Below are 13,655 nucleotides of genomic sequence, written 5' to 3'. Positions count from 1 at the left end.
CAGGAACATACATGAAAATTATGTTATGAACTGAATCCGATACATAAAGCTGTGGCCAACCGTGCTCGGTAAAATCTGCTGGTTTTGACTGATGCGGGTCTGCCCAATAGTGCCGCTAACTCGACTGCTGGCTGACAAGCCCCCCCCCCCATGGGCAATTACAGTCTCTGCATGGTGCCCCTTAAACCATACACCCGAGACCAGCCCGAACCATTTGTGCACACGCTCTCGAACACTTCTGAAGACCCCGATGCCCTTTCATGAACCGTATTAAAGTTAACTGTGTTATTCCAAGCCGTACCTGCGTGTCCTATCAAGGTTTACGGCCCCCACACTGCATTTAAAGATAAGGGTGGTTCAGCCATGCACAGCTGAGGAGGAGAAGGAGAAGGAGAAGGTGGGCGACACTCGCATGAAAGACTACACATGGAAACCTTGCGATTGGGACAACGCTTTTACCAGATACGCTAATAACTTACTGGCTCCATGTGTGCATGTTTGTGCGGGAGCGATAGATGAGCGATTCCAGCCATCTTATTCTCTCCAATCTTGAACTCTCCCTCCCCCCCCCCTGTTGGAAAAGGTGATGGCTCCATAATGATTCTGAGTAATGAGATGCAGACATTCCTATCCCTGTGTAGGATAAAATGCATACACAGAAACACAGATCTCTGAATTATATGAGCGATATGATTGTAATATGGTCATATTGGGGTTTTTTTCTCTGTCAAGGTTAACAGTAAATTTTTCCATCCTGATGTCAAGAATCCAGAGCATCTGGCCTCGTCATAGGGAAGTTTGGGGGAGGACTTATGATGGTGGTTGTGGGTTGGGGGGGGTGAAGGGGGGGGGGGGGTGGCGTTCCTCTGGGAGCTTCCATTTGTCGTGGTCCCTGGCCGGTAGCCGGCCCTGTGCCGCAGTGATGCAGTACTGAAACACAACGATTTGTTGCCACTGGAAGAGCTCCCTGTTTCCAGTTACATCAGAACGAAAATTTCCACATCATTCTAGCAACAAAAAATAAAAAACACAGGCAAAGGAAGCAGATGTAAAAGAAAGAAACCAAGTGCGACTGAGAGTGAGAAACGATGACTTTTATTTGTTTGAATACGAAGAATTCTTTCTGTTTTCGTCGGGGCAGGATGACAGGCTACTAAATCGGTCACTGGCGGGCATTACATGCTCACTTGCATTAGAGAGAACCCAAAAACAGCTTTACAGGCCACGTGCGCCGCTTGACAACCAGGCAGTGGGGGGATGCTGAGTAATAGCCTGCGACTTTGAGAGTGAGGCGGTTGAAAGATTTAGAGAGCAAATTCAAAGCGCAAAATTTGCGCCGCCATTAACGTACGATCGGAATGAAAGCCTTTCGGGTGGTTTTGGCTCGCCCCGCCCCCGATGTCCCTGGAAGACTTGCTTAAAAAAATATGCAGCTGGGCTTGGCTTTGGACAGAACATGCGGGCCTGAGCCAGAGAAGTCTGCCGCTGGTCCATTGCCACAATAAGCAGAGGTGGCAAGTCGTTTTGGACGCGGCTAGGTTGTTGTGGCGTCTGTGTTTTGTGTACCGTGTTAGAGTGAATCTAAGCTTGGCTTGCTTGGGCTGGGCCAAACTCGGCCTCCTCCACAGACATCGGGAGCTTCCATCCTGGCTTTAAACAGACAACATCTCATATATCTGTTTTTATCCACAATGCTGTCTCTTGTCGTGTCTTCGTCTGCCCGGATAGATATTCCTAACCTTTCGTCTTTCCTCCAGTGTCAATGTGTCTCACTTTCCATCTTTCCTTACATTATATATCATTTGTGAGTTGGAGGGAAATTTAACAACTCAGACCTGGACAAGATACCGAGTTCTCTGACTTTAACTCCCAGCCACGTTGCAGGTGCTTCCACTCAAGCCTTACTCGTCTTGCGGTGTGATCGTTAGAATCGTTGTAGCCGAACACACGGCTGGCTCTCTTGAGGGATCCTATGTGCATTCAATTATGCTGATTAGACTTGTACTTTTGTCCCGGAGCTCTGTTTTCAATGTGCTGACAGCCCTTTGAAGCGTAAAGGTGTGACGAAGCATGGAGCAGAGGACGGGGCGGGGCACTTGCTACGTGATACTCGATGGCATGTTGAGAATGAGATGAAATTAAGTAAATGCCTTTTGAAAAGCTTGGCCTATATCCTGGCGCTGAAATGCAACTTTTGATAAGGTCCTGCAACCTGGATTATTTTGTGCTCCCCCTGAATGAAGCATGATCTCAGCAAGGACCCGATTCTTTATCGGCCCTGACACACAAGCAGAGTTCAGCCCGCGGTAGTGAAACAGTCGATATATGATAGGAGTGACTGTTGATTGCACCTGGACCGGCCCACTGTGCTTGCTGAAGTCATTTTTCCATGCCGTGGAGATCGAAGTAACATCTTGCAAAAGCCACTCGCTCTTTTTTTTACCCCTCCCAAACGGTGGAGCTATTCAGAAACCGTGACGCTGAAATATCATTGAAGATGGCATTGGAGGGCTCAATCCCCTGGCCTGAAGCGGTTCAGTCTTTGGAACCGGTAATGTGAGGCTTGTGGGCTTGAACGGAGCACGGATTCCTGCTGTTACGTTCATGGCCCAGCCTTTATATATTACGTGCCTTCCCCTGATTATATCGCAAGTAGAACATATTGTAAGTTATGTTTAAAGATCACAGCGTCTGCTCGGCTAATGCATCTTGTAATTCTATATCATTTTATGTCTAGAAGGTGAAGGCATGGTCGCTTAATCCAGACAACCAATGCTGTGCTTTTTCCCTGCTCCGGCGTGCTCCTTTTGGTAGAAAGAACGTTTTTAAAAGGGGTCAGGCTCTGGTAGGCTTCAGGGCCGAACAGAAGCGGGACGGGGGCAGCGGGCTGATGACATATCAGTCCTGTGTTGGCTGTGAACAAGGAGTCCTAAACACTTCTCCTTTTGTTTGGCACCTGACTCGGGTTAAATCCATCTTCCCGCCCACTGTCTGTCTCGACTTTCTCCCTTCTGAGGGAAAACGTGTTTACACTAATGCGGGAGTCATCGCTGTTATTGTTATTTCTTGGCGTTGCAGAAAGCCATCACTCCGCGGACTTTTCATGGTGTTCCTTTTGTCCTGAGTGTCATCATTCATCTTCTGTCTGCACACATGCTTTAATCAGATGTTGTTTATGCTGGTATGTATCTCAGACGTCGCGTTCATTCACTCATTCTGGCTTCAATTTGTTTTCCCGTCGCTGCCCTGTCTCCGTCTGCCTGTCCCTCCACTCACGGATGGAGAGTGAGGGGGTGAATCAAGGCCTTGAGTGGATTAGGCGACGCAGTCTGCAGCTGCTTCTCTTCCCGACACCCCTGTCTGCCGCCATTTATTCTGTACAAATGGCCCTCGCAGGTTCACAGTGCGGCGTTTTGAAATACTGAGGCGCTCAGAAAGCTCCCACGTGTTGTCACAGTTCTCTTTAGCAGTCTGGTGAGCCTCACGAACATTGCGCCTCTCTAAATGTGTCCCCGAATGATATATGAGGGAGTTCAATAACTCATTCGTCACCTGGGAGAAAGTGAAAGGGGGGGGGGGGGGGGGGGAATTGAGTCGAAACCCAGCGTTCATTTCCTGTATCCGAACAAGTTCATTTTCACCGGACAGTTTGTCTTTCTGTGTGTAGATCAGTTACAAGATGGAAGTAGGGGTCCCCCAACATGTGAAGTTATGGACAGACTGATAAATCTGTCTCGGCGGCCCATGTGGTCTAGTCTGGCGTGTAAGTAAACAGCGCCTAAGTTACAATGTCATAGTTTAGAACCCATACAACCCCCCCCCCCCCCCCCCCATTGACCTGTGCGACTAGCAATTTGATGCGTATCATGTGTAATGCATTTCATTGTCTGGGATTTGTGTGTGTGTGTGTGTGTTTTACATAAAAGGGATCTGTGAAAAACACTGTTGTTTTCTTTAACCGCTGTTGAGGTGTAGGCGTGAGAGGGGAAGTGCTGTTTGGCAGTTTAAGTGGTCACTTCCTCCGTACGGGAAGCTTCGGAGGCCCCGGGCCCTCTCCGGTTTCTCTGAAGACTGTTTCGGCCATCCGGCGCAACATCATGCCGGTCTTCAGGACCTTTCTGGGCAGGGCTGGGCCAGCACTGGCCACAACAGAACCTCGTGGTCCACTACAAGACTACTGCCAGGTCCGCTACAGACACACACACACAGCCGCCGCACGAGAGGGTCCAGAATAGTCCGGCCAAAACAAGCCGACTGAATCCAGACCAGCCCTGCAAGAAACAAGGCGGTCCACCCTTTAGCGGTGGAGGGTTGGCGCGATCATGTTCCCCTTCTTCTTCTTCTTCTTCTTCTTCTTCTTCTTCTTCTTCTTCTTCTTCTTCTTCTTCTTCTTCTTCTTCTTCTTCTTCTTCTTCTTCTTCTTCTTCTTCTTCTTCTTCTTCTTCTTCTTCTTCTTCTTCCCCCCTCTCTCATTTTGTCTGCCACTGTTTGCGCTGGACATGGTTTCTGATGTTACAGACCTATACGTATGTGTCGATACATCTGGCCCTGGATTCAGTTCTCTTTTCCACTTTTTTACAGTGTCCACACAGTGGTTTTACCACCACTGTGGTCGCTCTTTGGCTCATTTCCTTTCTCTCCATCCATTTCTCCTCCTCGCCTGTCCAGCCATACATTCTTACATTTAATTTCAGCTTTGCAGAGTCCTTGTTTAGCTCCTGGCTCCTCTACAGCTCTTTTTCTGTTGTTGTTTGAAACTCTGGTTCACAGGGTTCGGCCTGACGTAGTGACCCCCAGAAGACGAGCACAGCGGCAGCTTGTATTTTATCCATTCTCCCCATTATGTCGATGATTTCTTTGTTTCCCATAAGGCGGCATTGGCGAGTGTTTAGGCGAGTGTTTAGGTCATCCCAGCATGAATTGGGAGGAGTTGTTGTCAGAAAGAATGAAAAATTGAATCATTGCGAGTGCAGACAGGAGGGGAGACATCGCACCTGGGGAGAAAAATGCTTAGGGACTCTCACTCTCTCCTTTCCTCCCTCGCTCCCTTCATCCCCTCCTACTGGTATCTCACCGCTGCCAATAGTAATGACATTACCATATCCCCCCCCCCACACACACACACACGCACACACACACACACACACACACACACACACACATACACATTCACCGCCCTTCCTAAACCCCTCACCTCATCCCATGTGTCTTTAAAAAGAATTTCTTTATATATATATATTATGTGAGATGTTCTGTTGGGAGTTGTAAATGCTTGAGGTTGGCTGGTGATGAGGACCACAGAACCAGGCGTCGGATGATCACACATATCGGAGGACAATATCACACACCGAGCTTGAGTAAAACCACGTGGGGTCGCTGTGATGGCTGGTGCACATGTGTCATGTCTAAAAACCCCTCTCTCTTGTATTCGAGTGGCTTTTTTCCTCTCTTAACCACAGTGCTGTTGTAGCAGTGAGGCATGAGGCGCTAACACTGCACAGAGTCCATGTGGTGACCCGCGGAACAGGGAGGGAATATCCTCTTGATGCTCAATGATCTCCCCCGAAAAACCTCCCAAATGGAAAGCAGAGGGTTGAGAGTGGCACATGACACTCAATCCATCTGACTGCCCAGCAGCAGCACATGACATGACATGAGCCAAGCGGTCGGCGCTGCCAGAACACACTTGCTCTAACCCAGTCAGAGCGCCCCGCCAGTTCAGTCAGCCAGTCATTCGTCCAGCCAACGGCGTCAACCGTTGTTTTCAATCCATAATTTTTCAGGCTACGAATTACTCCGGTTGCGTCTGTGGATCCTTTTTTATTTCTTCTTCTTTTTTCTTTTTCCTCCTCCATCCTTCCTCTCTTCCACTCTCGTCCTCTGATGAAAGACACTCTCGGAGAGGTAGCCAAGCCGCTCCAGTTTGTTTTGACGTTTCGATGGCTCTGCCGGGGCGAATGCGTTTGGAGTTTCCTCACATAAGTAGCGTTTTCAAAGGGTTTTTCGTGGTTGTGTTTTGATGAGTTTGAATCTGGAGGGGGGGGGGGGGGGAGGGGGCTTTTAATGGTGCATTTATAAAGGGGGTCTTTGATGCAAACAACTCAGCTTGACTGCACTCTGTATGGGTCTGACCCCTGGTTTAGTGGATCACAGCCACCCTGAAGACCAGAGCAGAGCAACAAACACGTATCTGCTACTACTCTCCATCGGTTATGCTCCAGGACTCTGTTGTGTTTGGAAGGGACCCCGCTCACACGCTGGTTTTGCGCTTCACCTCCTCCCCTCGGCTTAATCTTGAAACCATCAGCTCCACAGTCTGGTTCTCTGTAAACTGAATTTGAAATAGTCATCTTTTCATTTTTTTACAAGCTTGGTTAGTACAACCTCAGCGGGCCTTGCAGATTTCTGCGTATGTCGTTCTGAAGCATCGCTCATGCTACGGCCGGGTTAAATGCAAACGTCCACCGTCCTTGTGAGCATCATTTTGAGTGTGAAAAACGAAAGGATATTTCATCTTGAAATGTAAAAAAATACTGACATCAGCCACACAGAGTTCATCCTTACTACTTCTTCCAAAACGTCTGTTTAGCAAACCCATGTGCTCGTTACTCCAGAGACTGATTGTTTGCAGGCTTGAAGGATGCGTGGATGGGAAGCCATGTGTGCCATCTGTTTATAGTTCGATAAAAGGAAGGCTGATATTGAACTTTTCAACTGATCAAAAAGTGGAATTTCTTGGGGGGGGGGGGGGGGGGGTTGTTTCTGATTGGGGACAGGACTGCCCTCACTGTTCCTCAAACAACAGGAAAGGCTGGGACAATGGTGGGAAGTAGAGATATGTGGGAAATTGTCACGGGAGTTCACAGATAGGACCCAAACGCAAGACCACAGGAGACAGAAGTGAATGTTAAACAGGTTTTATTTATAGACAGGTGGGTGCAGGTGTGGAGCCCGTGGTCCGACACCCGAGTGGCAGATCGACAGTGTGATGTCCCGTGGCTCGACACTGGAGAGTTGACAGATCGATGTGTGAGTCCCGTGGCTCGACACTGGAGGGCTGGTGAGTTGACGGCGTGAAGTCCCGTGGCTCGATACTGGAGTCGACAGAGTGTAATCCGTAGACCACAACGAGAGCAGAGCGGCGGAGCGCATCCACAAACACAAGGAGGGCAGAGCCGTGGAGTGTAATCCACAGGGTTTCAGCGGGTTGAAGACGGTACGACCTGACACTCCCAGACTGCAGGACCAGAGTTTATATAGTGGCAGGCTACTCATTAAGGGGCCCTGAGTCTGGTGTGTCAGGCTGCAGGAGGTGATCAGCTTGAGTGTCCTCAGCCGTGCACGATTAAGGGTGCGGCCCTGGGAGGTGTCTGAAGGCAGAGGACAAACAGAGCACATGGCACACCACAACAGACAGGGGAATCCTGGATCCTGACAGTACCCCCCCCTTAAGGCACGGATTCCAGACGTAACACAAGACCCAACACAGGGCGGGTGGAGGGGGTCCGGAGGAGGGATGTCCCCACAGCTATAAGGCCGACTAGGGTGGGCGGCGGGGGTCCGGAGGAGGGGTGACAGGATCTGACCCGCCACGGGGCCGCCGAAGAGCGTCGGCCCCCGGTGCTCCGGCGGCCGGCCGGGAGGGCAGAAGGGCTCCGGACACGGGTGCTCCGGCGGACGGCCGGGAGGGCAGAAGGGCTCCGGCCACGGGTGCTCCGGCGGACGGCCGGGCGGGCGGAAGGGCTCCGGCCCCGGGTGCTCCGGCGGGCGGCCGGGCGGGCGGAAGGGCTCTGGAGAATAGGATGCTGGTGCCACAGTGGCAGGTACTGGAGGTCTCTGCTGCTCCGCGACGGCAGCGGGCACTGGAGGCCGCTGCTGCTCAGAGACGGCAGCGGGCACTGGAGGTCGCTGCTGCTCAGAGACGGCAGCGGGCACTGGAGGTCGCTGCCGCTCAGAGACGGCAACTGGAGGTCGTTGCGCCTCTGGGACGGCGGCCGGGTGTGGGAGAGGCTGCGGCACGGAGGCGGCGACAGGAACTGGAGCGGACTGCGGCGCTGAGGCGGCAGGAACTGGAGCGGGCTGCGGCGCTGAGGCGGCAGGAACTGAAGCGGGCTGCGCGTAGAGGTGGCAGCGGCAGGAACTAGAGCTGGCGCTGCGGCGGCAGGAACTGGAGCGGGCTGCGGCGTAGAGGCGGCAGCAACTGGAGCTGGCGCTGCGGCGGCAGGAACTGGCGTAGAGGCGGCCGCGGCAGGAACTGGAGCTGGCGCTGCGGCGGGAACTGGGACTGCGGCGGCAGGAACTGGAGCTGCGGCGGCAGGAACTGGCGCTGCGGCGGCAGGAACTGGAGCTGGCCCTGCGGCGGCAGGAACTGGAGCTGCGGCGGCAGGAACTGGAGCTGGCCCTGCGGCGGCAGGAACTGGAGCTGCGGCGGCAGGAACTGGAGCTGCGGCGGCAGGAACTGGCGCTGGCCCTGCGGCGGCAGGAACTGGAGCTGCGGCGGCAGAAACTGGAGCTGCGGCGGCAGGAGCTGGAGCTGGCCCTGCGGCGGCAGGAACTGGAGCTGCGGCGGCAGGAACTGGAGCTGCGGCGGCAGGAAGTGGCGCTGGCCCTGCGGCGGCAGGAACTGGAGCTGCGGCGGCAGGAACTGGAGCTGCGGCGGCAGGAACTGGAGCTGCGGCGGCAGGAACTATAGCTGCGGTGGCAGGACCAGCGAGCGGCTCTGGCTCCGCGGCCGCGAGGTCCGGGGATAGCTGCGGCTCCGAGACCACAGCTGGGACTGGAGGTCGCTGCTGCTCCGGGACGGCAGCGGCAGGACCTGGAGGTCGCTGCTGCTCCGGGATGACAGCGGCGGGAACTGGAGGTCGCTGCTGCTCCGGGATGACAGCGGCGGGAACTGGAGGTCGCTGCTGATCTGGGACGGCAGCGGCGGGACCGGGAGGTCGCTGCTGCTCCGGGACGGCAGCGGCAGGACCTGGAGGTCGCTGCTGCTCCGGGACGGCAGCGGCAGGACCTGGAGGTCGCTGCTGCTCCGGGATGACAGCGGCGGGAACTGGAGGTCGCTGCTGCTCCGGGATGACAGCGGCGGGAACTGGAGGTCGCTGCTGATCTGGGACGGCAGCGGCGGGAGCTGGAGGTCGCTGCTGCACTGCGACGGCAGCGGCGGGACCGGGAGGTTGCTGCTGCTCCGGGACGGCAGCGGCGGAAACTGGAGGTCGCTGCTGCTCCGGGACGGCAGCGGCGGGACCTGGCGGTTGCTGCTGCTCCGGGACGGTGGCGGCGGGAACTGGAGGTCGCTGCTGCACTGCGACTGCGACGGCCGGGACTGGAGGTCGCTGCTGCTCTGGGATGACAGCGGCGGGAACTGGAGGTTGCTGCTGCTCCGGGATGACAGCGGCGGGAACTGGAGGTCGCTGCTGCACTGCGACGGCGGCGGCCGGGACTGGAGGTCGCTGCTGCACTGCGACGGCGGCGGCCGGGACTGGAGGTCGCTGCTGCTCCAAGACGGCAGCGGCGGGACCTGGAGGTTGCTGCTGCTCCGGGACGGCAGCGGCGGGAACTGGGGGTCGCTGCTGCACTGCGACGGCGGCGGCCGGGACTGGAGGTCGCTGCGGTACGGAGACGGCGGCGGCCGGGACTGGCGCCAGCTGTGCCGCAGAGGCGGTAGGAACCGGAGCTGGCTGTGGTGAAGAGGTGACAGGAACAGGAGCTGGCTGCAATGCAGTCTGACTACGGGGAGCCGGAGTCGACCGGGCCACCGAGTGTTCCGCTACCCTTGCATGGCTCCGTCTCCGGCTGAGAAGGTGCTTGACCCTATACTCAGAGTTCCCCAGAGGGTCAAAAACTCTCATCAGAGCAGTCACAAAGTCCACATACCCCACAGTATTAGGCTGGTCGCTGCTCACTGTGTACATGGCCCAGTCCAAAGCCCTTCCCCGCAGTAAGCAGACCACGTAAGACACCTTGGACCTGTCTGAGGCGAAAGTCAGGGGCTGTCGGTCCAACACCCGTTGGCATAGCACCAGGAAGCCTTGACACTTCCCCAGTGTTCCATCAGAGGGACTCGGAGCCGGCACGGGGGATTCCCAGACCGGCGGAGCGAGGACAGGCGGGAATAGTGCGGGTGCTGGAACTGGTGGAGACTTGACTGTCCGGGCTAGTTCCTGCCCGCACCAGCCAACCCGAGAAACCTCAGCAGCGAAACGTCTCATCTTCGCCAGGGAACGTCTCGTCTCCTCCAGCAGCCTGGTAGTGCTGTACAGCGCAGCTGCTCCTGTGGTTGCTGGGTCCCCCTCAGAGACCTCAGCTTCCATGGATTGCAGGGCTTGACGCATCTCCATGAGCCTCTGCTGGTGTGCCTCCAGCTGCGTGCTATATCCGGCCAGCGTAGCTGCTCCTGTGGTTGCTGGGTCCATTATGGTCAGGTCGTTCTGTCACGGGAGTTCACAGATAGGACCCAAACGCAAGACCACAGGAGACAGAAGTGAATGTTAAACAGGTTTTATTTATAGACAGGTGGGTGCAGGTGTGGAGCCCGTGGTCCGACACCCGAGTGGCAGATCGACAGTGTGATGTCCCGTGGCTCGACACTGGAGAGTTGACAGATCGATGGTGTGAGTCCCGTGGCTCGACACTGGAGGGCTGGTGAGTTGACGGCGTGAAGTCCCGTGGCTCGATACTGGAGTCGACAGAGTGTAATCCGTAGACCACAACGAGAGCAGAGCGGCGGAGCGCATCCACAAACACAAGGAGGGCAGAGCCGTGGAGTGTAATCCACAGGGTTTCAGCGGGTTGAAGACGGTACGACCTGACACTCCCAGACTGCAGGACCAGAGTTTATATAGTGGCAGGCTACTCATTAAGGGGCCCTGAGTCTGGTGTGTCAGGCTGCAGGAGGTGATCAGCTTGAGTGTCCTCAGCCGTGCACGATTAAGGGTGCGGCCCTGGGAGGTGTCTGAAGGCAGAGGACAAACAGAGCACATGGCACACCACAACAGACAGGGGAATCCTGGATCCTGACAGAAATGCTTTATTGCCTCTATGTTTCCTTTTCCTTCCAGTGACGATCAAAAGTGGGACGGTAACAGCCTTTTTTTGTATTTTGTAGGTTGTAGCACTTTCAGGTGCATATTTTTTTTTTTTGTGTGTGTGTTGGACAGACAAAATAAAAAAGATCCATAGATGAAAATTACGCATGTGAGCCTATAAAAGTACAGGCGTTCATTTGCATGTTTACAAATGCATACGTTGCCTTAACTATGTATTATGTGTTATATTATGTATATTATATATTCCTGCACACGTACAGCATTTATGCTCTGCTGTGTATTATCAAACTACAGATGTATGCACATCTGTTTCTATGCATGTGTTGTTGTTTTTTGTGTGTGACTGTGCATGCATGCAGTAATTCCTCCCACTGCCATGCTGACTCTTGATGTTTCCCCATCCCCCCTCCTTCCACAGGTCTGTATGAGCTGCTGGCGGCTCTGCCCTCCCAGCTGCAGCCCCATGTCAGCTGCCCCGAGGACAACACCTTCCTCCAGGACATGTTTGGGGAGAGAAGCCTCCACTCGCTGGTCAAGGTAAAACAAGAACAGGACACCTCCTTTCTTTTAGAGTGGTGTGTTGTGATGTTCTTCAGATTTTGATACTTTACGTTACCAGCACCGTAGAAAATCACGTTCTGGCAAATCCTTTAACCAGCATGCTTTTCTAAAATGTTGTGATATTAAGGTTACAGTGTAACAGTTTAATAGTCATGAATAATTACATTTAGCTTGCAATCTCACCACAGGATCTGATAACTTTGAAACAAAGGCTCCTACATACGGCCAGAGATGACACTCCAACCGGGAGGCATAGAAAAGAAACATTTAGGTGGCTTCAGAAAAGTGGATGTCATTTGTCTCACTGTTTTAATAATAAGTTCTGTAATAAATATATATTAAAAAAAAGAAGAAATCTAAGAAGTTGCATGTCTTAGTTCAGACAGACAATATCTATTTCATCACTGGATGTGGAATCTCCATAAATCTGCGTCTCGGTCTACATTACCCACCGCTACGGGACAGAATCCGAACTCTGTCTCCCACGAACCCCCCCCCCCCACCCCACCCCACCCCACCCCCTGATACCTCTGCTATTCCCATAAAAAGCACGATCCCGCTTCATTCAGCCTCCCTTCCGTGCGGTCTCATTCGTACATTGCTAAGTTTATTGTCATTCCGACGGCCTACCCTCCCAGTTCTTCTAACTCCCCCTCTGCCAGCGTGAGCGGGCCCGCGGTCCGGTTACTGCCTGTTAAACTGGACAGCCTGCAGAGTTTGTGGAGAAGATGAGCACACTTCATATCTTTATACGCTAGCAGACAGGCGGAGGTAATGAAAGTAACACATTCTGTCTGCCCGCCCTAACCTCAGTCTCACTCGGGATCCTCTGCGATCGTCAGCCTCCTCTTCTTCCTCTTCTCCTGCTACTGGAAAGGGAACAGGAGGGCTTTTGTGCTTTAAATCAGCTTGTTTATCTGTCCCTATTCAATACATGGAACCACTGCTTCAGCTCGTCCTGTAGCTCACTGATGTAACCGTGAGTGCTTTATTACTCAATTTACAAAGAAAACGTCTCTAATTGTTGGCGCTACGTTTGACTGTATCCTTTGTGTATGGTCTCCATTTTGAAAGAATGCCCAACACTTTTCTCATGTGCTGGCATGATATGTTCCCCTCTTTGGTGGTCTCTCTTTCTCTCCAGCCAGAATCATTATGTCACAGAGACGATTGAGAGAGAAAAATGGACATCATTTTCATCCCCTCCCTCTTGTTTTTGAAGAATTATTTTTCTGCGTAAGCATGTTTGTTCAGGATCCAGGGTTGTAATGCGCCAACGTGAGCGTGTAAAAGTGCCTGAATTATGGCATACCTCAGACGCTGAAGCAAAACCCCGATGTCGGGTCTTGAGGAAACCAGACGGGTTTCATTTGATGCCTGGGATTGTTATGGATGGCCAAAGAATACGGCCTCTTGAACATGGATAATGATGGGCAGGGCCTGCCCGTGTTCAGGCTCTCGTTCTCGGCCGGCCCCAAAGAAAACACTGCGTAGTGTGCGGCAGATAGAGTGATGCTAATGAAGGTGGCATTATGTTTCTGTGATATTTAGCCAGACATAAGGGTGGAGCACTCAATTCACCTCGCCCTCTAACCACCCCTGATTATACCTGGCTAAACCTGCCAGAGTAAGGCCAGTGCTGTTGAAACTAGAGTGCCAGGTCCTCACCGGCTCTTTACCTGGAGTACAGAAAGCTTTGCACCAATCTTAGGAAGAAGCACATAGCAGATCTTATCCATTGAGAAGAGCCAGATGAGGTTGTTCAGTTATCTTGGATGCCTCCCTGAAGGTGTTTCAGGCACACACATGGGAGGAGACGCCAAACCACTCCACAGAACGTGAGGGATTAGATATCCCATCTGACCTCGGACGCCTTAGAAGCCCTCAGGTGCAGCTGGAGAAAGTAGCTAAAGAGAGGGAGTGTCTGGGTTGCTTTGCATAGCCTCCTAAGTGCCTATGGATGTGGATATACAGGAAGAAAAAAATGTCTGTGCAATACCAACCATACCAGTTTCAAAAGACGATGAGATCTTGGAAGCAGTTTCTCCA

At 53.2% G+C, this 13,655-nt stretch overlaps 1 protein-coding gene across 1 annotated transcript in view; it reads left to right on the top strand.

Annotated features, from left to right (window-relative positions):
* LOC306794297 (MAGUK p55 subfamily member 7-like) overlaps window positions 1-13,655 on the top strand; it is a gene marked incomplete at both ends in the record, with an annotated part of 130,173 nt that overhangs the window by 5,016 nt on the left and 111,502 nt on the right. The window contains one exon of the mRNA XM_079292334.1: window positions 11,464-11,582. Within this exon, the coding sequence (XP_079148460.1) occupies window positions 11,464-11,582 (119 nt within the window). The remainder of the gene's footprint in view (window positions 1-11,463; window positions 11,583-13,655) is intronic.

This window comes from Melanostigma gelatinosum (genome assembly GCF_949748355.1).
Source record: "Melanostigma gelatinosum genome assembly, chromosome: 20".
In the NCBI taxonomy this organism is placed as follows: Eukaryota; Metazoa; Chordata; class Actinopteri; order Perciformes; family Zoarcidae; genus Melanostigma; species Melanostigma gelatinosum.
Note: the sequence above shows the minus strand (reverse complement) of the source record. Positions and strands in the feature narration are given on the sequence as shown.